Genomic DNA, 27,946 nt, shown 5'->3' on the forward strand with positions numbered 1-27,946 from the left:
CTACCCCGCATTTTTTTGGGGGGGGGGGGTTAAACTGGTCCAAATCAGATGCACCGGGTTCAGAACTGAGTCAACTCGGATGACTTACTGAGTTTCTTAGTTCAGTTGACTTTTTTTTTTTTTGTCTTTCTCCTTTGATATTTCTTAGAATACCATTGATCTGCATCACTCTTCTTGCTGGAATTTTGCATCACAAGTACTATTTTGGGCAGACTTTGGATTCATACCAGTAAAATGACATGGCCATAAACTAATTTCGATGTGCCTTGAGCTTCCATATAAATCCTTTTTGTGTTTCAATGACCCAATTTCCCTCCTTTCGTTAAAGGTCATTTCCAATTTACATTTGTAACTATTAGGTGTGAATGTATGTTAAAATTGGCCCTTTTTTTCCTTATGACGAAAGTTGTTGACTTAGTTCTTATCTTTTTTCAATGTAGGGCATGTTTGTACCTGCTATTAAAGGTCAGGGCACTGAGGAGCAGCAGAAGAAGTGGTTGCCCTTGGCTTATAAGATGCAGATAATTGGCTGCTATGCACAGACGGAACTTGGTCATGGCTCCAATGTTCAAGGACTTGAAACCACTGCAACATTTGACCCCAAAACTGATGAGTTTATCCTTCACAGTCCTACCTTGACTTCAAGTAAAGTGAGTGACAGTTGTTGAATGCATTTAGTTAATTCTTAATGGACTATAGGCATATAGGAATTCAAGTACCAACTAGATCAGAGATTGGGTATGTTTAAAAGCAGTGTTCTATTTGATTGAAGGCATATCTTATATGTGTTTGGGGGCCTTGACTGTGGAGACTATTATATAATAATCTGCATTTTTGTAGTTTACAAGATGGGTACCCTCAGATTTGTCATCAGCTCCTACTAATGCAATACTTCTTCTTTTAACTTATGTTCCCTTCACTGTCCTTTTTCAATTTGGCATCTTATAAGATAATATTTGGATGAACCCTTTTTGCGTAGTGGTGGCCTGGGGGACTTGGTAAAGTTTCGACACATACAGTGGCATATGCCCGTCTTATAATAGATGGTCAGGACTATGGTGTGAATGGTAATTTTCTAGTTTCTGACTAAAATATTTTTCATGTGATATTTGTTATTTCTGTTGTAATAGGTGAATGAAATTTTATTTATTTTATTTGATAGGTTTCATTGTACAACTTCGAAGCTTAGATGACCATTCACCTCTCCCGGGTATCACTATTGGTGATATTGGAACAAAGTTTGGAAATGGAGGATACAACAGTATGGATAATGGTGTCTTGCAGTTTGATCATGTGCGCATCCCTAGGGATCAAATGTTGATGAGGTTTGTTCTTCCCTCAGATTTTATACTGTTGCACAAAAATTTGGGTAAACTACACCTCACCCCTTGGTTTTCAAACGAAACTCAGATCACCCCCTGGTTTAGACCCCAATATGACATAGTCCCTACCGTTAGTTTTATGCTGTTAAGTGATGATATCAGCCAGTTAAATAAATTTAAATCCCTAAACTACCAATGTTGAAGATGAAGGAAGGGTAGTATTGTAAATTTAATTCTAATGTTTTAGTACAAGTGCAAAATAGTCATTTCATACCAATAACTAACAGCAGACTAACACCGTTACTGTAGAGGGGGTGATTTGAGTTTTTTCAAAAACCAGGGGGTGATCTGGGTTTCGTTTGAAAATCAGGGGGTGATGTGTAATTTATCCCAAAAATTACTCATACGGAATGATTTGATACTCTACATGGTTATCTATACTTTAAGTTCAAAATAATTTTAACTTCCACTTCTTTTGTAGGAAAGCATAGGTTTCTAGAGATGATTTTGGTTTGTAGAAGCTGCTAGATGTGGATAGTAATAGCACTCTCTGAGTTTATGTTATATTTCTTTTTTAAATGATCAAACTAACCATTTTTGGGACAATTTACACAAGACTATTAATGTAGTCCTAGATAGGTAGGAGACCTACTAGGAGCCAGATAACAGGATCAATAGCAAAAGGGGTTGCTGGTTCGAATGGATAGCACTAGGTTTTAGGTTAATTCTAGGGTTTAGGATGGGAATTTGGGAATGGGTCTTATATGGCTTTAATATGCAGGTTTAGGACGCCTTAATGGCATAAACATATTAGGGTTTGGAAGGGTTCTAAAATTCTGCAGTTGGGCAGAATCGAGTTGTAGGTTTTTTAGGTATAAAGGAGTGGGGGAATGGAGGGGTTATAGTGGAGACTAAGGGCTAGGGTTAAGGTCGAGTGTGGGGAGTGATGTGGGGAATGTAGGCTGGAAGTAGGGTTTGAAAGTGAAGGCAAAATCTGGAGTGCTAGGGGAATCCTAGTGGAGGTAGGAGTGCAGGTTTAATGGAGAATTAGGGTTGATGGATGGAGGGGTGTGTGGATTAGGTTAGAAGATGAAGAGGGGAAGGATATATGCAGGAAATTAAAATTACTTACTGGTTTGATCTCCTTCAAAGGCAGCAGTAGCAGCTTGAAGAAGCTCGATTGAATAAGAAGAAGGACCTCCCGATCAACAAGATGCAAGGAGTCGATCGGAGTCCACCAATCCCTTCACCTTGATATTACCCACAAGGTAGCCTTGATATTACTCACAAGGTTCACTCAACAGAGCAGAGCAACAGCTATGGCAGCAAACAAAAGCTTTTTCATTAATCAAATTCGTATTCAATGTTGGCCTCCCTTACAAACTTATATAGAAGACTCAAAAATAGACTTAGACACTAAAAATGAATGGCCTAACCCTATCCCTAACCTATTAGGTAACTTAAACTGACTAGGAAACTAAAATACTAAAGGAAATAGACTCAAAACATGGCTGGACTTATAGAGTCCTAATCCAGCCCAACTTACATCACATGACCACTTAACCAAGTCACATGATCACTTAAATTGAACCTATTGGATGCAACCAATTTGAACCGGTTCAATTAAAAAACATAAAAATAAAGTAAGTATTGGGCTAATCCCGTATGCAACCTATATACCCATATTTTAGGCCCATAAAAGTGGTCTATTACATTAGAAACCCATGGGATCAAAGGCCCAACATGTATGTAACCCAACCCTAGACTTATTCCCGATGAAACAAGCCCTATTTGGTGATGAATCTGCATCAACTATATCAAAAGCCCCAACAAATTTCTTATCGATTAACTTAGATGATGTCAAAATTGTCTGAGGTGCTTACTTAACAATCAGGTTACCTAAATTATTAGGCTGACAAAGTACTTAAAAAATCAAAATGACTTTATTTTGTTGGTAAATATCCACTATGATACTTTGTACTCTATTTAATATAGATTGGAAAATTAACATAGGTTGAAATCATCTTATTAAAAAAAATTGATGAATACAATATAAAGAGAAAGAAGAATTTACCTTTAGTGTTTAAGTACCTAATGATTAGTTGTAATGTCTTTTTATTTTCATACGAGTATAAATTTTTTTGAAAGCCTGTCTATGATTCTTATCTGCATGGCATTATTTTCTTTCATGTGACCGTTGAGGTGGCAACCTGAAGGGTTGATGTGTTTGGCCATCTACACTTCTCCTGTTGCCACAAGTTTAACACAACGGTCATCTACTATGTAGAAAGAAGAGAGCATTTCTCACCCTGCTTTTATTTATAAAAACTTACCAATTCTCACCTTTCTTTTATTTAGAAAAACTTAGGATTTGTTGAAATAGAAGAACCATCCAGTGCTGAGTAAACCATGGGCCTGACAATGAAAAAGTACTATAGACATGGTTAAGTCAGAGCCGACTCAGTGGGATGTATGCCATATCACCATATCACTCTCTATATTGCCAGAAGATTAGTTACCAGTCCACAGAATGAGCCTCAATGGTCATCCTTTTTCTTTTGATATTTAAAGATATCAAACATAAAATGGGTCCTGAAGCTTTTCTCGTATTTCAGGGTTTCTCAGGTTACAAGAGAAGGGAAATATTTGAAGTCCGATGTTCCCCGACAGCTAGTTTATGGAACTATGGTATATGTACGCCAAACAATTGTGTCTGATGCATCCTGTGCTTTATCACGAGCAGTTTGTATCGCGACAAGGTATAGTGCTGTCCGAAGACAATTTGGTTCTCAAGATGGTGGGCCTGAGACCCAGGTAAGCCAGAAGTAGTTTTGAAACCTTTGCTTTGTTGTTGGATTTTCTCAGATGAGAATCCAGATTTAAGAAATGGAAAGCATCTTTTTTTTTTTCCAGGACTTCCCAAAAAAATTACTATGGTAGATTTTTAAAATGCTTTCAAATCCCATATTGGCACTAACATCAAAATAACCTGTGTAGTATAATCAAACCAAAGAAATTAACAAAAAATTCCTATATAGGAGATCCCTGGAGCCATTCACAAACTTTCCTTGATCATCTCTTACCTTTGAAGGAAATATAATTGATGCTTCTTTTTATACTCCTTGGTGTCAGGTGATTGATTACAAGACTCAGCAGAATCGGCTATTCCCTTTATTGGCTTCTGCCTATGCATTCAGGTTTGTTAGTGAGTGGTTGAAGTGTCTGTATACTGATGTAACCCAGAGACTGCAAGCCAATGATTTCTCTACTTTGCCTGAGGCTCATGCGTGCACTGCTGGTTTGAAGTCTCTGACTACTACTGCTACTGCTGTAAGTAAATAAGTCATTTTTCATTGTTTTACTTCCATGACCTCTTTTTCTGTCATTGTAGAGTATGTATCATCTAGAAGGGCATTAATATCATCCTTGAAACTTAACTTCATGTTTTCTTATTGATCAACTCATAAGTGGAATTGTTTCTATACAATGTACTTTATACTCATAACTTCATATGAATTTTTGTTACTTGACTATCTGCGCAACTTAAAAGTTCTTGCTGCATGCCCACAAGACAAGATGAATCAATTTTGGCATGTCCAGAGCTTGCCATATTTAACAGTTTGGACTTTGGAAAACCTTTTTGAAAATTTAAAAATAGTTAGCAGCACCATCTTATTGTCTGTTTCATAGAGGGCTGAAGCCAAATCAATCTGGCCAGGTGATGCAGTTGCCAATCTCAATATGTGTTTAGAGGGATTTGTTTACTTGTTTGGGGGTTATTTTGTCATTGTTATTTATTATTATTGTTTTCTCTGCTAGCACACGTTGGATTGAGTCAAGGAGTTGAGTTTGATTCAAACTCTACCTCCAAAGTAGAATATGATAACTCAAAAAGGAATGGTTTATTTTCTTTAAATATATGAATGTAATTGTTGGACAAGATTGAATGAATAAAGTTTAGTTTGAGTTGCATAACTTGGAGCCAAGTGTGGCCGTGGGTCTTCTTCCCCTTCCCCCTTCGATCCAGCATCTACTTTTTCAGGTGAGTTCTCCTTAGCTTTCCTTCTTCTTCCATTACTATTCTCATTCGTATATATCCATTCCATTTTCTTCCTTCCAAGGTTTTGGAAGACATACAGTACCTGTTCAGCGGTATTGGCAGCTACTCACGTGGTTGTATCAAATTTCTTTAATCCTTTTCCTTTCCTTCTCGGATTGTGGGAATAATTACCTTACCTTAGATCTGGGACAAGTCTCACCCCAGTCAAAGTTCGCACAATCCCATCAAACATGCGAACCGGGTTGGCACCAGATCCTATTAGAACCATAGAAGGCGAAAAGCTGTGGGGCTGGCCCCAAGGGGGTAAGGGGAATCAAATTCAAGACGCATGTTGATTTAGGCACACTCGCTCACCAACTGAGCTACACCCTGGGGGTTATTCATTTACAGTTACTAATCAATGCTAAAATTGAAAAAAAGAAAAAAGAAAAAGAGAAAGGACTTGTTTTGTTTAACCTGGCCTATCACATTTCCTCCATGATGCTAGTATTGGTGATAAAAAATACTTTTACGGCATTACTAAATGCTCACAATCCCCCATCATGTACTAAGCTATCACTTACTGTTGAATTATAAAGCTTCACATCCACTGAAACAATTGATTAGTTTTTTAGGTCAATTGAGGGTTTGCTCTTTGTTTCTTTTTGTATACTGCAGTCTGTTGTACAGTGCTGCTACTTTCTCATTTGGCCAATGACCTAATAAATTTAATCGTTGCCAATTGGGAAAAAATAAAAAAAAACAATGAGTAGTTTCGAGGAGAGACATTCCTTTTAATTTTTGGGGCTAGAGGAGGAGTTGATTTTGAGGATTGCTTCACAACTTTACTGTTGGTGCAGATCAACCTGATGTGTACTGGGTGATTACCATATGCAGCATTGAGATCCCTCCTTCTTGGTGTACATCACATTGTTATCATTCTTCTCATTTCTTTTGGGAATTTCGTAGGCCTTCTGGTCAACCTGAGTTGCTGCTCTATTATGGAGCTGTATTCTTCTGCCATACTTTCAAATTTGATCTAGGATCTCTTAAGTCTTGTGTAGCAATTGACACTTTCATTCATGGAATCTTGCTTTTATTTTGCCTTTTTTTTTTCTTTTTTTTTTTTAATTTTAAAAAATATAAATATGTTTGTATGTTAATTTTTTTTAGAATGGATTTCCATAATTTAACCAGATCTTTCTTAAATTCTTTCAAACTCAGGTGATCAATCCACATCAAAAATATCTTTTGTTGGCATAAGTTTTATTTTCTGTTGACCACTGTATACTTTGGTTGCAGGATGGAATTGAAGAATGTCGGAAATTGTGTGGTGGCCATGGTTACCTATGTAGCAGTGGGCTCCCTGAGTTATATGCTGCTTATGTTCCTGCCTGTACATATGAAGGAGACAACATTGTTCTGCTCTTACAGGTTTGTTTATTATTAATGTTGCAATATTATTGGGGTAGTTATCCATGCAAAAAGGAAAGTTATGTTTCCAAAAATCACGAGACAATCTCCAATTTTTTTTCCCTTGGATCCATGTAGCCGACCCCATTAAGTTGGGATAAGACTGAGTTTGTTGTTGTTGTTGTCTGATCCTACTTAGAGTTGGGAGAATGCACAGTATTGTCTAAGAGTACTGGTACACATGCATGGAATGCATGTCAATACAAAGCGAGTATTTGATTGAATTAGACTCTGAAATTTGACATATGGTTAATCTAGACCATGTCCTCTTTATCCAATGGTCGGAATGGACACATCATCTGTCCAGATGGCAGAATACATGCCTTGTGATGTTTGGAAAAATAACAGACCCTTGTGACAATAATATTATGCCATATTATTATTATTATTATTATCATAATAAATTTTTTTTTTTCCAGAGGGTGGAAGATGATGGTAATAGAACTCTCCAATGCAAGCATTGGATACCCAGTTTATTGCATATATATTGGGAAACTTAAGTCTCCAGTTTCCACTTTTATTTGAGTTCATGATGATATTCATAGGGTAGAATGTTGTGACAAGAACTGGCTCCTCTGTTGCAAATGGATTGATGATGTTAGAGTTCCATGATTTGCTTCAGTGGCTACATGTGGATTTGGGGTCATAGTATCAATATGAAAGTCTCAGACTCTAGTGATTATTATTTTGTTGTTACTTCATTTATGAGGAGGGCAAGGATCCACGTCGTTGACACCATATAGCTGAGATTTTCCTGATGTCCTGGGCTATTCTATTTCCTCTTACTTTCATTTTTCATTTTCCATCTCTCACTTTTCTTGTCTCATTTCTTCATTCTTCTTACTTTCTTTTCCTTGTATGGATCTCAGTTTTCCCCTACTTTAGTTTGAAAGGATCCATGTCCATTTAGTTGGTATAAGGCTGAGTTGTTGTTACTTCATTTATGACAAGTTGCAATTAGTCGGTGCATTTTTAAACCACTATGTATTGTATGAAAGTATTAAGTGGTGGGAATGGAGTTTGTTTTAATATCTTGCTAGGCAGGCTGATGTGGTTGAATTGTCTAATCTTTACTGGAAAGCCTTATAATCTTGTCACTGCACACCACTCCTGTAAAGAGAGAGAGAAGGGGGGGGGTTGTTTCTGCTCACCATTGCCAATACAATTATCAGTTAGACATGGTTTTCCAGGGTCCAAAGCCGGAGGTCCATACAATGAGTCAACCCAAAGTGATGCTACAGTGACTATCCTGTAAGGAAAGATTCAGAATCTTGAATTTCAATTTAATGGTCAAACCTGGCATTTCGTAAACCGTGATGATTCCATCCATCCATAACATATTTCCTTTGTTAGTTGAACGGAGACTGACCGACCATCCTTTTCCCCCACAATCTGAGAAGTGAGGGCCGAGATTAGTAGATTACTTTGTTGGTAGACTTTTTACCATTGTTCTGTATACCATATGTATATTTTGGAAGGGGGAAAGTTTTCCTACACCGGTGGCTGAAGGGTCAGCCACCATCCTAGGGGCTGGGGGTCACTAAACATCCCTCCTATTGGACGAAGTAAATAATACCCTTAGGTCGTGCGCGTTACCCTCTCCCGCCCATCCGAAGACTGGGGTCAAGGGGTTCTCCCTTGACTGTGGCTGAAGGAAAACTTGGTCCTTGTGAAAGTATTGAACAATGAGGATGAAGTGTGTGAAAAGGTGTCAACTTGTAAAAATGTGCTGTCAATATACTAATAAATGATTTCGTGCAGGTTGCTCGGTTTCTTATGAAGACTGTCTCTCAGCTGGGAAAGCCTGTAGGCACAACAACTTATATGGGACAGGTGGAGCATCTTATGCAGTGCCGGTGTGCTGTTCAAAGAGGTATTATATATTCTTCTTTTGTTTGGATTCCCCATTCGCAAGTCATTTATATTGCACTCATAGTTATCAAGGTGTCACCATGGCGGTGTCGCCTTGCTTTTTTCCCCTCTAAAACGCCATGGTTGCCTTCCCGCCTTGATAACTATGATTGCACTAGCATATTAAAATAGAATTTCTGCTTGTTTTGGCCGAGTACTATTTGCTATGCTGCATCTGAAATTCATAGAAAAGAAACTGTGCGTTTCATCATTCATGAAAAAAGGAGTGCTCTATTTGTTAAATATGTTCTGTTGACTTTGCTTGCTTAAGTATGGTCAAAGTCAAGTTTATCCGATGGAGGTCAGATTCTGGCCACTGTTCAGGAACTGTTAGAATAGATAATTGCCAAAATACTGCAATGTTCTAACGGTCAGATTTGAGTCAACACTCAAAACAGTGAAAAACCGAAACCCTTAAATCCGAATTCAAGTGATTTCTTATATAAGCAGATTAAGGGATCAGATAAGCACAAAAATCTGTTTGAAGGATACTCTAGGACAGTCCTTTAATGCCCTGAAATCTTTCTTGAATCTGATGGCTAGATTCCCTTTAATGAGGAATCTTGATTCTGCCTACAGAACCCAAAAAACAGAGCAGCCACTTGCTCAAGTAGGGATTCTGCTGTGCGTTTAAAACTCCAATAAAATCAATGTATAAACAGTAACTTAATCAGTGATTAACCTACTCAACTCACAGATTTAATCATGCCACAGCTAGGTCAATCAATGGTAGGAGAAACACACTTGTGTAGAAAAAAACAGAACAAAGATAGGGGGATATGATCTTTCATTTCCCACCAGCAGGCCTAGATCAGAATCTCTCCAATTGATAGAGTTTCTCACTCCTTAACTAATCCGTATGCCTAGCCTCTACCCAATAGGCCTATTAAAATGACCCATTACAATAAAAACACATTGGATCAAAGGCCCAACACAGACATAACCCAACCCAAAGCTTATTTTTAATAAAATAAGCCCATATAGGTGATTTAACTGCTTCAAACTTATTGTTTCCTCCTTTTTTTTTTTTTTTTGGCCATAAACATCACTATCTTGTAATAACACTAGTAAAACATATCATATAGGGACTGGGGATGTACAGATTTCACAAGCGATGCAGCTGTCCATATGTGTGTGTGTGTGTGTAATTGTACTTGGTCTGATATTTAAAAAATATTAAGCATCGAAAGGGTGCTGTTTTTTTATAGAAATGATTATTTATATCTTCAATTATTAACCTTACAGATGGGTGTTTGCTTAAATATTTTTTTCTCATCTTGGATAGTCTGTACTTTGAAGATATTTCCAGATGAGCAATCCCAATTTTCCTCACAAGTTCAATTCGTAGCTTGTTGCGAGAGAGTTGTTCATTAGTATCTTCTTCTTCCTACATCATTCCCTCAGCTGACATGATTCTGTAACTTCATTAAAAACTAAATTACCAAGTGCTTTAGCCTCATACTGTGGGTTGATCCAACTCCTGCTGGCCTTTCAACTCATAAACCCTAAATTTGTAAAACCTATAATGTTATTGCTTCCGGTGCTGATCCTTTTTTATTTTATTTTGTTGTCAAGATTCTAGATTTTCTAATCATTGAATAGTATTATTATACGATACAGAAAAAAAAATTGTCTCATTCGGACAAATGTCTGTACACAGGGAATGCCTTTCTATTATCTTCTCATCATATATCTGTTAAACCCACCAGGTTTTTAGTTGCAGCCACCGTAGTTACATAGTTTCTGATTCTTCTCTCTTTTCTTAGATCATATCATATGTACTAATATGTGGTTTTGCCTGACTAAGAACCTGATGTTTCTGTGATGTTTTAACTGTTACATTTATGCAGCTGAGGATTGGTTAAAACCTAGCGTAATATTGGAGGTATTTCAAGCAAGGGCTGCTAGGATGTCTGTTGCCTGTGCTGAAAATCTAAGCAAATTTTCAATCCCAGAAGAAGGTTTTTTTTTTCTTCTTTCCATTCTACAATTTTTGTAAATGTATCTTTGCAAGAAAGTTGAATTATCATATTTCTCTTGTTTACTATGATTTACCATTTATATTAATTATATTTATGTGGAACATTTAGAAGAATAGCTTCTTTCTGTCTAAATGCAAGTTGTGGCAATATTTAAGTATGTTTTCTCTTAAGTGCACTCATTTTATCAGGCTTTGCGCAACTCTCTGCTGATTTGGTAGAGGCAGCTATCGCTCACTGTCAGTTGATTGTTGTAACGAAGTAAGCTTCTTCCTTTTCTCTTTTGTTGTAACCCTTGATTGAGAAACCTTGAACAACTCATGCTTCAATTCTTCTTTCGTTTAGACTGCGTTCATTTGGATTTGTTGAAAAACCAATACAAAATTGTACAAGGGGGAAGAAATTTTACTGATATCTAAATACAAAAAAGAAAAAGGTTGGAAAATAACATCCATTTCATAATTCAGGATGTTGATTTACCAAATTAGTGAAGGTATATTGGTATCTTGATCATGGATGCTCTTGGCACCCATGAAAGACCCCACCCTCATCATATGGATGGACTTATTTCCATTGCTCAATCATGTTTTAATGTGCTTATTAGTCATGCCAAACCAAAAAAATTCCAAATGGTGAAAAAATATAAAATAACATGACATTGATAAATAAATAATGGAAAAAAGAATGCTAACCAGTCACGTGGTTAGCGTGGTTCCTGTACCTAAACACAAACCAATGCCTTTGTGTGGCAAAAGACCGTTCAGCCCCCACTCCCCAGTGAAATTGAAAATTGTATCCAAATCAATGCCTCTGTGTGCACTTTCATTGGCTACCACGCTGGTGCAGGGGCTACGCGACCCTTTAGTGTTCTCTTGCCCATAAATGATTATTATTTTCCTGTAATTTTTTTACAATGAAAATAGACAGCTTTAAGAAGTTTCTTATTTCGGAAGCCTTTTAATGTTTGCTGGTAATTGTATTCTTTCAGATTCATTGAGAAGTTGCAACAAGACATACCTGGAAAGGGGGTGAAGGAACAGCTGGAGGCGCTGTGCAATATTTATGCTCTCTCATTGCTTCACAAGCACCAGGGTGATTTCCTTGCAACTGGGTGCATCAGCCCCAAGCAAGCATCTCTTGTAAACGGGCAGCTTAGATCTTTGTATGCTCAGGTTGGTACCATATCAATTCCAGCTCTGTACCATCTCAATAGTACACGCTGGCTCTACTGATGCTGTCTTAACAAGCACTATTTGGTGAAACTAACAAACCTGCCTTTTAATGTGAAAGGTTCGTCCAAATGCCATTGCCCTGGTTGATGCATTTAACTACACCGACCATTACCTTGGCTCCGTTCTTGGACGTTATGATGGAAATGTGTATCCTAAACTTTATGAGGAAGCTTGGAAAGACCCGCTCAATGACTCTGTTGTTCCAGAGGGTTACCATGAATACATTAGGCCCCTGCTGAAGCAACAACTCCGGATGGCAAGACTGTGATTACCAAATTATATTCTTTATGGCATTAATTACATTATCAGTGCTGTAAATAAGGCTTTGGGAGCAAACCCACACCCCAACGCAGTGGCATTTTGTTGGACTTGAGGTGCAGTGAACTTGCAACAAACAAACTATATATCTGTTAAGTGTAGCTCTAATCATCTGTAACAAGGGATTGACTGACCGATGTTTATTCCTTTTTGTAGAATTAAAGGGATTTGTTTTATTCCTTTTATACGATTTGGAGGCTTACTAGCTGGATTATTATACTGAATGAAATTACATTTTTATTAATTGACTTGGTCAGTAATTCATTATTAGGTCGGACTCGGCATTCTGTGAAATAGGTTTTTATTTTCTTCCTGGGTAGACTTGTTGAACCAGGAACTTCTATTGCCTCAAAGTTGAAAAATTCTAACATCTATGAATTCTATGGCTTCTTAGTATGTGTGTGGGCGGGCATAGAGGGTCATGTAGTGTGTCCCCTTAATTTTGGCGTAGGATGATCAAGTGTGAGAATGTCACTTGTGAGCTTACAGTATTTTGTTTGCCTTAACCAAATGGTTGAGATTGTCAGAAGGCTGCTGCAAGCATGGAAATATTTAACCCTGTTTACAAAATTAAATTGGTGGTTCAGATCACCTCAAAGAGGAGGGTGCCCCCCCCAAGGCCCCTATGCTCTAAGCCGAGTTGATCGATTACAATATTAGATCAGGCAACAGTATGTTTGAATGGTTATCAGTTAAAAAAAAAAAAAAAAAAACAGTATCTTTGAATGATTATTGGGGTAATGACATTTAGGGTACTTAACGTCTTGAAAATTTGTAATTTTAGTACCCAATGTTTCATAAATTGTGTTTGGAATACTTAAACCAGGTTAAAATTAATCAGATTAGTCAATATTTTGTTCATTTTCAATTTTACTCTCATGAATTATTTTTTAATTTTATAAATTGAAAATGGGAGAAAGAATGCTAACTGGGCAAGTGCGAGGTGTTGCCCCCATGCTCAGACATAAGGATGGGCAAAATGATCATCGTGCTCCCATGGAAAGGTAGAATTTCCTGTGGTTGCAATAGTCATTTCATCAGCCCATGTGTCAGGGTGCAGGATCAGCATATGGCATGCGACCAGGTAGTGTTCTCTTCCTATAAAAAAAATAGAGTTTGTTTTCACGTATCCCCTGAGGTTTGACATAATTATGGAAAAATCTCTCAATTTTGAAAAATTCTATGTATCCCCCTAAGGTTCTTATCGGTTAATAGATATCCCCATTCTGTTAGTCTAGATCTAACAATGTTACAATCAAGGGGTAAATTGATAAAAATACCCTCATCTTCTCCAAATCATTTTCCAAACCAATGCCTTTCACGTATTTTAATTGGTTACCACGCTGGTACAAGGGATACACGGTCGGTTAGTGTTCTCTTGCCTTTTTATTTTTATTATTTGTTTACCGAAAAAAAATAGTTTTTACTTTTAAGAATAAAATTCCTCTTCGTCTAATGATGTTCAGAAAAAGAATTTTATATTTGTTAGGCGAAAGCTTTATATTGGGAAGAAAAAGGATTCGGTGAGTGAGCGCTTTCCATCTCAATCAGATTTCAGTGTAGAGGTATTCTAATGGATCCGATGGGTGGTAGTGAAGCTACTATAGGTCTCTTTCTAGAGGTTCCGATGCATGAGAAATTGGGAAGAAAGTGGCAAACAACGACAAATAACCACCATAGGAAGCCAGTTTTGGTGGCACTCATGTCTTATTGAGGCACGCTTCATGCAGTCCAAACAAATTCCGGATCGAATTATCCATGAATCAGTTAGTCTCGAACTGGGTTGAGCCCACTGATTCCATGCTGCCTTAATCATGATTCATGATCACTTGGAAGTCAGTATGTTGTATGATTAGTGGTCACTTGATCATCGCAATATTTCCTGAATCATGTTTCCTGCATAAGAACAAGAACAACCTGTTCCAGAAGGATCAGAACCATTTGCAATTACAGAAGGGTAAATTAAAGGCAACAATAAAAGAGAAGTTGGATAGTTAATCTGTTCAAATGGGTCTTTCCTTTTACGCCTGCTGAGTAACAAGGATCCGTTGTTAGAGCACTTGCAACTCAAGCAGCAAAGATGGTGAAAGCTATCAGAGTTTATGAGCAGGGCGGACCAGAGGCATTCTCTCTCTCTCTCTCTCTCTCGCGTTTATACTCTAATATGTTTGATGGAACTGTATATCAAGACAGTTCCTCGTGGCCCATCTTTAAATCCCTTTATATTGGACTGATTATGTCAACCATATCCAGTGTCTGATTTTTATTTTATTCAAGGAATGTTGCCTATTCCACTGTTTTGATATTATTACTTTTTGTCATATCTTTGATATCCATGCTTATGAGTTCCGAATTTCTAATCTGTTTCAAGTGGTTTACTGTTGGAGCAAATCATTTTGTTCTGGGAGCTCTTGTAGACAACCAAAATTCATGCATTTTGGCTTTGGACTTTCTTTGAAAAAGAATGAAGTAGAGCCCAAATGCGAGAGCAAGAGCTAGAAAGTGGTCCTAGCCCGTCAGCTATAGCAAGAGTTCAGTAACTAATAGCCAAGGACGGTGGGTGTAGTAAGGGGAAGGCTCTTGATCCGAGAAGGAAGAGTGAACAGAATGATCTAAACCAGTCGATAACCAACCAATAGTGAGAGCTATCTGAGCAAGAGCACCAAAAAAAAAAAAAAAAAAAGAAGAAAGAATTGTTCTATTCCTGAGTCATGCCCTAAGGGAATTAGTCAATTTCTCATATGATTTGCTAGACTAATTTATCAGAACTCCATTTCAATTTAATTCGACTTCGATCATCGTTCAAGGATTCTTCAATAATCTGACTTCTGAATTACATACTTTTCTTCTTCCTCATCTGGAATTGACCTTTGAAATGTATGAATAGTTTAGGGAAGTTAACTTCTTACAGAGTTGTAATGGTTGTAGGTCCTGAAGTGGGAGGATGTGGAAATAGGAGAGCCAAAGGAGGGTGAGATCCGTGTGAAGAACAAGGCAATAGGACTCAACTTCATTGATGTGTATTTCCGTAAAGGACTTTACAATGTTTCTACGATGCCCTACACCCCAGGTTTGCTTCTACTTCTAGTTAATTGTTGACCAGAAAATGCATTTGAGATGTGAAATCCCACAACTTCTGATGGTACTCCACTATCAAGTTTCAGAAATTCCTTCACTTGCATTAGTAATCCCATCATTTTGGAAAGTCTAAACTTGTATGGTATTCAGTTTTCTATCATGCATGTGTCACACTTCTAATTGGGTTTACAAATAATCAATTGACAGTTCCACTTAGGAGATCTTGTAGGAATGGAGGGAGTATGATCCTGAGCTTTCTTGTGGCTGCAGCATGAGCAATAATTTGATTTCTTTTTTATCATTTATAGTATGTGACAAGGTTTTTAGACATCCAAAATATCTCTTTATTTGCTTATCATTAAAAAAAAATCTTATGGGGTCCTTTCGGATGGTGTGCTTAACTGCCTTGTATGTGTTTGATTTGTTGAGTCATGCAGGGCAGATTCTCCAATGTCATATGCTTGACCTGGCCACACATCCGAACCCACATTTTTTCCCAGTCATAGTTGACATAATGAACAGACTCAAACAAAAAAAGAGAGAGAGAAAGAAAGGTTGAACATTGAACTAAAATACCGTGCAATTAAATGGTGTCTCTTTTTGGGTTGAGGACCTTCATGTTGTCTTGACTTGATCATTCAGTAGTAGACCTAGTTTTGAGCTTGCTTCATGCAATGTCGACTGCCTTATTGCCGACCCTCTTTAAGCTGGACGAAAATGAATACTGAATGAACATCAGTTTGATTTATATTTGAGAACCTTTGAAATTCAAATATTCCTAAAGAACCATCCGGATAAGAAGTACAAGTACAAATTTGGGAGAATTTAACACATTCAGAAATTCCCTTTTTTTTTTGGTGACAGTCCAAATCTTCAGCTCTCCAAGGAGATTCCTCAACTTTGAATGTTAATTCTGTCAATCCATCTGTCCTTTTGTTAGTTGAGGTGATACTAATTTGTTCAGAAATGTTCTAACGCAGGTATGGAGGCAGTTGGAGTGGTGACAGCCGTTGGCCCTGGATTTACTGACAGGAAAGCTGGGGATGTCGTTGCTTATGCTGGTTTACCAATGGGCTCATACAGTGAAGAACAGATCCTTCCTGCCAAAGTGGCGGTTCCTGTTCCACCTTCTATAGACCCCATTGTTGCAGCATCTGTCATGCTTAAGGGTATGACGGCTCAGTTCCTTGTCCGTCGGTGTTTCAAGGTTGGTTCTGTTCATTTGGCAGTTTTCGAACTTCAGATTCAATGGGTCCTAAGATTTTTCACATAATTTCATACTGCACAAATAAATGCTCAACACCATACATAAACCAGAATTAAAGATACTCTCAAAGAACATGATAATGTGATCTCGCATTGACAAATCAAATTCATGCGACTTACTCCCCCCACCCTCCAAAAAAAATTATATTTTGATATATGACCAATTCTACTGGCAATGCAGGTCGAATCTGGACACAAGGTCCTTATTCATGCAGCAGCTGGTGGAGCTGGTTCTCTACTGTGCCAATGGGCTAATGCACTGGGTGCCACTGTTATTGGAACTGTCTCAACTGAAGAAAAGGCAGCTCAAGCCAAGGAAGATGGATGCCACCATGTCATAAATTACAAAAAAGAGGATTTTGTTGAAGCTGTGAAGAAGATAACACCAGAAGGAGTTCATGTTGTCTATGATTCTGTGGGAAAAGATACATTCCAGGTATCTGCAATCTTGTTAATTTCTTCTGTATTTGGATTAATAAAGCTCTGTTTGTTTCCAGGTAAAAACCATGCAAAGGTGAAAGTATGAAGTGTTTTAAAAAAAAAAAAAAAGTTTCTTTGACTGATTTTACCTGGAAATTTATCCTCACATGATTGTTTGATTGTTGCCCTTTTTCCTGGCGGGGGGGGGGGGAGCCCTGAGTACTTCTATTAAGCAAAGGACTCATGGATAGAACTGCCCCCTCCTTTTCTTGAAAACTATATACTCCTAACTCCGTATGGTTAGCATAGTGTGCCATGTGGCAGACTTGGATGGAAATTCAAGTGGGTCCATGTGATAGAAACTGGTCAAAACTGAGTTCACAGTTTCAGAAAATTACATGAATGCCATTAGTTCCCCTATTTGTTTTGAACAGAAACTTATGGGATGGTTTGGCTATTCTATATGATGGATGCCGTCCAAGTTTGCCACATGGCAAGAAGTTTTTTATACCAACTTGTTTAGGAGTCCACTTAATCACACCTCTTATATATACGAGGGCATGCATTTTGTAATCCATCATTACACTTCAAATTGCACATTCTCATAATATATAACAAGGTTCCAATGTTCCAACCGATTATATTTCTTTGGATGGCTGAAAATCTCACAATAAACAATCTTTCTGAATAAAATCTTATATTTATGTAGTGCATATAGTATTTTACATCTAAAGGCTTTGATGCATCAATAAATCATCTGTTCCGAACAATTTGAACAGTCAAATTGATTCAATGGTTTTATATTTATGCCATAGATACTAAATCATTAATCAGACCCTATGTTAACTCATTAGACTGTTTGGGCCATTGGATTGGATGGCTTTCTAGCCAAAATATGACATGTGATCTGGTATTTAAACCATTGTGCCTTACTAATAGTGTCAGAATTGGTAACAAGACATAGGTAGGATACTCATTCCAATTTATTCCCCCCTCCCCCCCCAAGAAAAAAAAAAAAAATCTCCGCCCCTGGCGGGTTCCAGGAATATTTACAAAGGAAAGACTCAGGCTAGGAGGCATTGATAGCCACCATATTCTGTAGATTTTTTGATAAATAATGATAAAGCAATTACCTTTTGTTAGTTATTATTGTGACTATAGTATCTTTTGTTAAAGACAGTAATTACAATCTATGAACAAGTCTCAGATACCCTGTGTTATAGGATTTTGGTCTTACTTGGTATGCACTGTCATCCAGGGATCATTGGCATGTTTAAGGAGCCGGGGATACATGGTGAGCTTTGGGCAGGCATCGGGTGCACCAGACCCAGTTCCATTGTCAGATCTTGCAGCAAAATCCTTGTTCTTGACAAGGGGTTCACTATTCCAGTACACTGAAACCCGGGATGAATTGCTGGAAACTGCTGAAGAGGTATTTGCTAATGTGGCATCAGGTGTCCTACGTGTCCGTGTCAACCACAAATACTCTTTGTCACAGGCAGCACAGGCTCATGCAGACCTTGAGAACCGGAAGACATCTGGTTCTGTAGTGTTGATACCAGATGGTGCGGAACTGTAAATCATACAAATACAAACACTCCTGACTTTGTTGATATGAAATGGAAACAAGGAATAAGTGAAGTCTGTATAGATCTTTTTGAGTGCTTTCATATGAAATAGGGCTTGAGTCTGGTTTGAAGCCAAATGTCATCGCAAATACCCATTTTCTTTTGTTGTAAAAACAGGCACTTGCCAAATAAATCTCTTTTCAATTTCTTTGAAATTTCTATGTACTCCTGAACAGAGAATGTCGGTTGATTAGTTGGTTACTGATCAGATTGTTATTGCAGCTATGTGAATAATCTGGGGACTCATCTGGTTACTCAGTTTGTGACTCCCACATTGAATAAAATTACTGGGCATGTACAGTTGAGCATAACTGCTGTAGCATAAGTAGTTTAAGAAGAATTTTAATCTAAAAGAACAGAACAGAACAAAGTGAGACAACATCGACTTCTATTAACCAAATCAAAACTCATAACAAGTTACAACGAACTAAGCTTTCCTATTGTTTTGCTTTGGAGCAATGCCTTTCTTCATTCTATATCCCAATTTGAAATTATTCTTATCTCCTCTTCAACTGCCCTTGGCTCCTCAGACCGAACCGCCGCCACCATAGAGGTTTATCGGCAGCAGTAAACCTTACAACTTCCTCACCCTTCATTACATACGCAATCATCCATGCTGATCAGAATACCACTTTCCGAAATAGCGGCAGACCACCTCCTTTGCGAGGGTGATTCACATAGATGCTTTCATACAATCGCCATAGATCCTGCAAGCAAGATAAATACAGTACTTAATTGGGTCAGTTCAAGTATGAAACCACCAGTGCCAAGTCAAAAACCCAAATGGAAATTGATTGTGATAATAAAGAATGTGGAGATGCTAAAGTTAATCAACCCATGAGAATTGTTGTCAAGAATGATGATTTTTCATTTGATTAGATAGGAAATTAAATATACATTTGGAAATAGATAGAAATAAACTGACTCACATGAATTAGATAACAAATTTTCACATCTAGAAAAGGAGAATGAAAAGCTTTAAGGAACAGAAAAATTCAGAAAACACTGGATCAGAATTTGATATTTACAACTAAAACCACAGTCAAGAATACAAGTCAGTCTTGCACAGGCTTGACAACCCAATGCAACTTGTCATTGTATTCTTTCAGATCCGTTGAGAAGTTGCAACAAGACATACCTGGAAAGGGGGTGAAGGAACAGCTTGAGGTGCTGTGCAACATTTTATGCCCTCTCACTGCTTCACAGGCACCAGGGGTGATTTGCTTGCAACAGGGTGCATCAACCCCAAGCAAGCATCTCTTGTATAATGGGCACCTTAGATCTTTGTACTCTCAGGTTGGTACCATATCCATTCTAGCTATGTACCATCTCAATAGTGCATGCTGCCACTACTGATGCTGTCTTAACAAGCACTATTTAGTTTAACTAACAAACCTGCCTTTTCTTTTGATAGTTTCGTCCAAATTCTCTATACCGATCATTTTCTTGGTTCTGTTCTTGGATGTTATGTTATGAGGAAGCTTGGAAAGAACCTCTGAATCACTCTGTTGTTTCAGATGGTTACCATGAGTACATTAGGCCCATGTTGAAGCAACTACCCTGGATAGCAAGACTGTGATGGCATTAGTTGCATTATCACTGCATCAAATAAGGCTTTAGGAGCAACCCACACCCCAACCTAGTGGCATTTTGTTGGACTTGAGGTGCAGTGAACTTGCCTTTTCTTTTGATAGTTTCGTCCAAATTCTCTATACCGATCATTTTCTTGGTTCTGTTCTTGGATGTTATGTTATGAGGAAGCTTGGAAAGAACCTCTGAATCACTCTGTTGTTTCAGATGGTTACCATGAGTACATTAGGCCCATGTTGAAGCAACTACCCTGGATATCAAGACTGTGATGGCATTAGTTGCATTATCACTGCATCAAATAAGGCTTTAGGAGCAACCCACACCCCAACCTAGTGGCATTTTATTGGACTTGAGGTGCAGTGAACTTGCAACAAACAAACCATATATCTGTAATATAGCTCTAATCATCTGTAACAAGGGATTGACCAATGTTTATTTTTTTTGCAGAAATAAAGGGAAATATTTTACAATCCAGATCCTCTACTGCAGCCTGCCCGTGCTGCAGGCGTGCTTCCTCACACAGGCAGGGATGCAATGACCATGGCGCTCGGGCAGTGGGTAGGGCGGTCATTGCGCCCCTGCCTGTGTGAGGAAGCACGCTCGCAGCACAGGCAGGCAGCAGTAGAGGATCCAAATTGAATGTTTTATTCCTTTAATATGATTTAGAAGTTTACAAGCTGGATTATTATTTATTGGGAGAAAGCAGCAGTAGAGGATCCAAATTGAATGTTTTATTCCTTTAATATGATTTAGAGGTTTACAAGCTGGATTATTATTTATTGGGAGAAAAAATGCCTGGTCGCGCCACACACAGGGCACGTGAAATGATCATCGCATCCTTGGTAATATTCGGGCTTCGTGCGGTCATTTCGTGCACCTTTGTGTCAGGCTAGCACCTGTGTGTTTTTTTTTTTATTTTGGGGGGGGGGGGGGTGTTGGGGGTGTTGGCATAGAGGATCATGCATTCTTAACATTCCTCTACTCCTAATGATGTTCACAGAAGAGAATGAATATTTAATGGCCGAAAGCTTTATTGGAAAGGAAAAGGATTCGGTGGGTGCTGAGCGCTTTTCATCTCAATTAGATTTCAGTTTTTAGAGGTATTCTAATGGATCCAAAACACTTAACAGGTGGCAGAGTAGCTACTACTAGGTCCATTTCAAGCAGTTCCGATGCATGAGAAATCGGGAAGAAAGAGAGGCAAACAACGACAAAGAACCAACATCAACTGCAGAATCCATGCAGGAAGCTAGTTTTGGTGGCACTCAGGTCTTATTGAGGCACGCCTCATGCAGTCTAAACAAATTCCAGAACCTATTATCCATAAATCAATTGGTATCGAACTCGATTGAGCTCTCTGAATCCATGCTGCCCTGATCATGATCACTTGGAAGTCAATAAGTATGGTTGGTGGTCACTTGATCATCGCAATATATATATATTTTTTGTGGGTTTTACCCATTTGACAATTCCTGAATCCTGATTCTTGCAGAAGAACAACCTGTTTCAGAAGGACCAGAAGAGAAGTTAGATCGTTAAGCTGTTTAAATGGAACTTTCTTTGGGTAACCCAAATCCAGGGCGGGCACTTCCTACCAAAACCTTTTCTCTCAGGCGTAGAAATAGCCAAGGAAAGTCGGCATTCCTTTTACACCTGCTGAGCAACAAGGATCCGTTGTTAGAGAACTTGCAATTCAAGCAGTAACAATGGTGAAAGCGTTCAGAGTTTATGAGCTCGGCGGACCAGAGGTAATCGCTCTCTCTCGTTTATACTCTAATATAGTAATTAAGATAACAATTCTTAGAGGCCATAATAACGAGTACTCTGAGATGAATTTCGAAGCATTTTTGTGGTTGATGGAACTGTATATCAAGACGGTTCCTCATGAACCCATCTTTAAATCCCTTCTTTTTTCCGGACTGATTATGTCAACTATATCCACTGTTTTGACAAAAAAAAATAAAATTTAGTCACCAAATCTGGCCTTTCTACTGTTTTGACATTACTAGTCTCTTATCATATCTTTGATATCCATGTTCTTGAGTTACTTGTCTGTTTCAAGTGGATTACTGTTGGAGCAACTCATTTTGTTCTGGGAGCTCTTGTAAACTATCAAAATCCATGCATTTTGGTTATGGACTTTCTCATATAAAAAGGCTGTACCCAGTTCACAAGGCTCCAGCGTTTAGCAGGGTCTGGGGAGGGTCAAATGCACGCAGCCTTACCCCTGTTTCTAGAGAGGCTGTTTCCAGGGACTTTCTCATATGATTTGCTAAACTAATTTATCAGAACTCCATTTCAATTTAGTTCAAAGGATTCTTCAATGTTCCAACTTCTGAATTGCATACTTTCTTCTTCCTCATCTGGAATTGACCTTTGTAATTAGAAAATGGTTTCGTGAAGTTTACTTATTACAGAGTCATAATGGTTGTAGGTCCTGAAGTGGGAGGATGTTGAAATAGGAGAGCCAAAGGAGGGTGAGATTCGTGTGAAGAACAAGGCAATAGGACTCAACTTTATTGATGTGTATTGCCGTAAAGGAACTTTCAAACTTTCTGCAACGCCCTTCACTCCAGGTTTGCTTCTACTTCTAGTTAATTGTTGACTAGAATAGCATTTGAGATGTGAAATCCCACAACTTCTGATGGTACCCCACTATCAAGTTCTAGAAATTCCTTCTTCACTTGCATTAGTATTCCTATCATTTTGGAAAGTCTAAACTTGTTTGGTATTCATTTCTCTCTCATAAATGTGCCACACTTCTAAGTGGGTTACAAATAATCATTTGACAGTTCCCCTTGAGAGATCTTGTAGGAAAGGAGGGAGTATGATCCTGAGCTTTCTTATGGGTGCAACATGAGCAATACTTTGATTTCCTTTTACTCATTTATAGTATCTGATAAGGTTTTTGGACATGCAAAATATCTCTTTTTTTTCTCATCATAAAAGCAAAGACAAAAAAAAATCTTATGGGGTCCTTTTGTAGGATTGAGCTCGTCTGTGGCCTGAGGTTGAGCGACTATCGTGTTGAGCTCAACTCACAGGCCGCCATGTGGGTTCTATGCCGATCCAATGGTTGGTAGTTGAGCTCAATTCAAAAATCAAAATTGCCGCTCAAAATTAAAAAATGCCAGGCCTCCGAGGAGCTCGTCTACCAACCATTGGATCGGCATGGAATCCATGTGGCGGCCTGTGAGTTGAGCGCAGCATGATGGCCGCTCAACCCCAGGCTGCAGATGTGCTCAATCCCCTCTTGTATGGTGTGTTTGATTTGTTGAGTCATGCAGGGCAGATTCTCCAATGTCATGTGGTTGACTTGGCCAAACACCCGAACCCACATTTTTTTCCCAGCTAAAGTTGACATATTGAACAGACTAAAAAAAGAGAGAGAAAGAAAGGCTGCACATTGAACTAAAATGCCGTGCAATTACTTGGTGTCTCTTTTTGGGTTGAGGTCCTGAGACCTTCATGTTGTCTTGACTTGATCATTGAGTAGTAGACCTTGTTTTGAGGTTGCTTCATGCAATGCCGCCTGCCTCATTGCCGACCCTCCTTAAGCTGGACCAAAATGAATACTTAACAAACATCAGTTTGATGTGTGTTTGAGAACCTTTGAAATTAAAATATTCCTAAAGAACCATTTGGATAAGAAGTACAAGTGTTACAAATTTGGAAGGATTGAACACATTCAGAAATTTCTTTTATAGGAGATTCTTCAAGTTTGAGCGTCTCTAATTCTGTCAATCCTTGTGCTTTTTTGTTAGTTGAGGTGATACCAATTTGTTCAGAAATGTTCTAATGTAGGTATGGAGGCAGTTGGAGTGGTGACAGCCGTTGGCCCTGGATTAACTGACAGGAAAGTTGGGGATGTTGTTGCTTATGCTGGTTTACCAATGGGCTCATACAGTGAAGAGCAGATCCTTCCTGCCAATGTGGCGGTGCCTGTTCCACCTTCTATAGATCCCATTATTGGAGCATCTATCATGCTTAAGGGTATGACAGCTCAGTTCCTTGTCCGACGGTGTTTCAAGGTTGGTTCTGTTCATTTGGCAGTTTTTTGATGAACTTTAGATTCCATATTAGATTAATCACTCTCATGATTTGTGAAACCAATGCATCATGGTTTGATACTATGTCTTCAGATGGAAGCTAAGATTTTTCAAATAATTTCATATTGCACAAATGAATGCATAACACCATAATTTAGAGATACTGTCAAAAAACATGATAATGTGTATCTCTAATTGGCAAACCCAATTAATGCGAGTCCCCCCTCCCCACAAAAATAAAAAAGACAATGTTTTTAACTTTTGGGTGAAAGAACGCCACCCGGTCATGTCGAAGGCATGGACACTATGCCTAGACACAGCTGGGTGTGAAATGACCACCCAGCCCCCGCCATGGCGCCTTGAATTTCCACCTTGGAATGGGGGCTGGGCGGTCATTCCACGCCCAGCTGTGTCTAGGTGCAGTGTCCGCACCTTGGACATGACTAGTTACCGTTCTTTATCCCTTAACTTTCTTTTTTTTGTAAATATTTTGATAGGGAAAGAGAACACTGTCTGGTCGTGTGGCTCCTGCACCCAGACACAGGAGCACATGAAATTACTTCCCAGCCCCCGTGAAGTAAAAAATCCCATCCATGTTGATGCCCCTGCGTGTGCTTTCATTGGCCCACACACTGGTGCAGGGGCCATGCGACCAGGCAGTGATCTCTTGCCCATTTTGATAAGATTACTGATTCTACTGGTAATGCAGGTTGAATCTGGACACAAGGTCCTTATTCACGCAGCAGCTGGTGGAGTTGGTTCTCTACTGTGCCAATGGGCTAATGCACTGGGTGCCACTGTTATTGGAACTGTGTCAACTGAAGAAAAGGCAGCTCAAGCCAAGGAAGATGGATGTCACCATGTCATAAATTACAAAAATGAGGATTTTGTTGAAGCTGTCAAGAAGATAACACCAGAAGGAGTTCATGTTGTCTATGATTCTGTGGGGAAAGATACATTCAAGGTATCTGCTGTCTTGTTACTTTCTTCTGTATTTGGATTAAGGCTCTGTTTGTTTCTGGGCCAACAAAACCACGCAAAGCGAAAGTATGAACTGTTAAAAAAAAATAACTTCTTTTGATTGATTTTACCTGGAATTTTTATGCTCACATGATTGTTCCCCTATCCCTCCCCCTTTTTTTTTTGTTGGGGGTGGGAAGGGGAGCCCCGAGTAATTTTATTAAACAAAGGACTCATGGATAGAATTCCCCCCTTCTTGAAAACCATATACTCCTAATTCTATATGGTTAGCATGGTGTACCATGTGGCATACTTGGATGGGAGAAAAATGGGTTCATGACTTCATGTGATAGAAACTGATAAAAACAGGGTTCAAAGTTTTAGAAAATTACATGAATGCCATTAGTTCTACTATTTATTTTGAACAAAGACTCTTTTTTTTTGTGGGGTCAAAAGAAAGGAAGCTGACTTTATTTATGTAGTAGATAAAGGTGGGACTCTATGGAGCCCTTGTACGTCAGCTTGCAAAAGGTCAGTCAAACATCTGGGGGTAGGGTCAAACTGAATAAAATATTGGTGAGAAGATGAAGCATGAGGCAAGCCAATCTGCAACACTGTTTTCCTCACGTAGCCGGTTCTAAAGGTGAACCAACCTCACTTGTGTCAGAAGATGCCGATACTCCATCAAAATTGTCATGTATCTCCATGGAAGATATCGGTGGGGATCTTGCAAAGATTGAATAGCAACAAGGGAGTCAGATTCAATAATAAGATTTTGCAAATTGTGGGTAACTTCGAAGGATAATGCAGTGCGAAGTGCCTAGAGCTCATTGGCCAGATTAGTAGTTGTTCCAATATATTTAGAGGGAGGATATATAATAGTGTCCTGGAATCATGTATGAGACCACCAATATCCCTGTGATCAGGATTTGGTTTTGCAGAGCCATCCGTATTGATCTTAAGAAACACAGGTGGGGGAGGTTGCCATGATAGAAGAACCGGTATAGAAGAGAAAAAGGGGTGATGTGTGGGACAAACAGAAAGAATTCATTTGTGAGAAAGGCAATGTAATGAAGGATGTGAGAAAGATAAAAAAAAAGTTTAGATTGATGCAGTAAGGAGTTTCTTGCTTTCCAGATGCTCTAGAGCCAAAGAGGGAGATAAGTTCGTAATTTTCCAAGACAATAATTTTGACACTAAACATGAAGAAACCAAGAAGGAAAAGGAATATCATGTTGAGGGAAATGTACAGTTGGATGAAGATGAGGTAGATGAGTGCACAAGGTTAATATTTTGGAGCAAAAGAAAAATAAGTGTTCAATAGTCTCAAAACTTGAATGAGATTCACATAATGGGTATGTTGTAGGAAGTTAACAATAAATGTGATGAAGGAGACATCTTGTGGGCAATTTACCGCGAAGAGTACGCCATAAAAATAGATGCACTTTTGGTGTGCATGGCAGTTTCCATATGAAGGACCACTTCCATTGAGGACCCATATCAAGGGATAAATGAGAAAGAAGAGTACAATAAATGGACGATACAGTTGGAATGCCACTAATTGTTGATCCCCAAAGAAGAGTATCATAGGAGAAATTTTGGGGATAGAGGAATGCTCTGTATGTGAGCAAGGATTGAAGGTTCCAAAACATCTTGTAAGGAGGTTTAGTCTTAATGTCCATGTGAAATGATGTCCAAAACCATACATGGAAAGCCAGGTTGCGAAGAAAGCAGACAATAGTGGGAAAGTGGCCCAAGAATAACCCATTTGGAGAACCAAAATTTGACTTCTTGTCTGGTACCTAAAACATTGGGGCTAACTGATAGTGTTAGAATTGGTAACAAGACAGTGCTAGAATACTCAGTCCAATTTATCCACCCCCCCCCCCCCCACACACACACACACACAAAAAAAAAGGCCCAACCTCTGGCGAGTGCCAGGGATATTTACCTTTTGTTAGTTGTTATTGTAACTAGTATCTTTTGTTAAAGACAGTAATTACAATCAATGAACAAGTAAGTATCAGATACCCTGTCTTAAAGGATGTTGGTCTTACTTGGTAAACTCTGTCATCCAGGGATCATTGGCATGTTTAAGGAGTCGGGGATACATGGTGAGCTTTGGGATGGCATCGGGTACACCAGACCCAGTTCCATTGTCAGATCTTGCGGCAAAATCCTTGTTCTGGACGTGGGGCTCACTATTCCAGTACGCTGAAACCCGCGATGAATTGCTGGAAACCGCTGAAGATGTATTTGCTAATGTGGCATCAGGTGTCCTACGTGTTCGTGTCAACCACAAATACCCTTTGGCTCAGGCAGCACAGGCTCATGCAGACCTTGAGAGCCGGAAGACAACTGGTTCTGTAGTGTTGATACCAGATGGTGCAGAGCTGTAAATCATACAAATACAAACACTTCTGGCTTTGTTGATATGAAATGAAAACAAGGAATAAGAGAAGCCTGTATAGATCTTTTTGAGTGCTTTGATATGAAATTGTGGTGAGTCTGGTATGCAGCCAAATGTCATTGCAAATACCCCATTTTCTTTTTTCTTAAAAACAGGCTCTTGCCAAATAAATCTCTTTTCAATTTCTTTGAAATTTCTATGTACTCCTGAACAGATGATGCAGGTTGGTTAGTTGGTTACTGATCAGGTTGTTATTGTGGCTATGTGACAA

General features: G+C 38.7%; 3 protein-coding genes across 6 annotated transcripts in view; all 3 read left to right on the forward strand.

Annotated features, from left to right (window-relative positions):
- Window positions 1-20,653, forward strand: part of LOC122664614 (peroxisomal acyl-coenzyme A oxidase 1-like) — a 34,517-nt gene extending 13,864 nt beyond the window's left edge. For 2 of the 4 annotated variants that reach the window (XM_043860512.1, XM_043860511.1), the window contains 11 exons: window positions 441-650; window positions 980-1,067; window positions 1,163-1,325; window positions 3,938-4,136; window positions 4,455-4,652; window positions 6,664-6,795; window positions 8,596-8,707; window positions 10,596-10,706; window positions 10,916-10,985; window positions 11,713-11,896; window positions 12,015-12,518. In XM_043860512.1, the coding sequence (XP_043716447.1) occupies window positions 441-650; window positions 980-1,067; window positions 1,163-1,325; window positions 3,938-4,136; window positions 4,455-4,652; window positions 6,664-6,795; window positions 8,596-8,707; window positions 10,596-10,706; window positions 10,916-10,985; window positions 11,713-11,896; window positions 12,015-12,224 (1,677 nt within the window). In that variant the 3' untranslated portion in view covers window positions 12,225-12,518. Of the gene's footprint in view, window positions 1-440; window positions 651-979; window positions 1,068-1,162; window positions 1,326-3,937; window positions 4,137-4,454; window positions 4,653-6,663; window positions 6,796-8,595; window positions 8,708-10,595; window positions 10,707-10,915; window positions 10,986-11,712; window positions 11,897-12,014; window positions 12,519-17,539; window positions 17,546-20,264; window positions 20,309-20,610 lie in introns of those variants that run through there. The other 2 variants (XM_043860514.1, XR_006333361.1) reach the window with 2 other exon arrangements.
- Window positions 14,288-18,692, forward strand: LOC122664616 (2-haloacrylate reductase-like). Its single transcript, XM_043860516.1, has 5 exons — window positions 14,288-14,396; window positions 15,203-15,344; window positions 16,333-16,559; window positions 16,800-17,054; window positions 18,297-18,692. Exons 1-5 carry the CDS (start codon window positions 14,355-14,357, stop codon window positions 18,615-18,617), a joined length of 987 nt encoding a protein of 328 aa, XP_043716451.1. The 5' UTR covers window positions 14,288-14,354; the 3' UTR covers window positions 18,618-18,692.
- Window positions 20,654-21,790: 1,137 nt separating the features above from the next.
- On the forward strand, window positions 21,791-27,741 carry LOC122664617 (2-haloacrylate reductase-like). Its single transcript, XM_043860517.1, has 5 exons — window positions 21,791-22,004; window positions 22,691-22,832; window positions 24,061-24,287; window positions 25,015-25,269; window positions 27,344-27,741. Exons 1-5 carry the CDS (start codon window positions 21,963-21,965, stop codon window positions 27,662-27,664), a joined length of 987 nt encoding a protein of 328 aa, XP_043716452.1. The 5' UTR covers window positions 21,791-21,962; the 3' UTR covers window positions 27,665-27,741.
- The last annotated feature ends 205 nt before the right edge of the window (window positions 27,742-27,946 follow it).

This window comes from Telopea speciosissima, chromosome 6 (genome assembly GCF_018873765.1).
Source record: "Telopea speciosissima isolate NSW1024214 ecotype Mountain lineage chromosome 6, Tspe_v1, whole genome shotgun sequence".
NCBI lineage: Eukaryota > Viridiplantae > Streptophyta > Magnoliopsida > Proteales > Proteaceae > Telopea > Telopea speciosissima.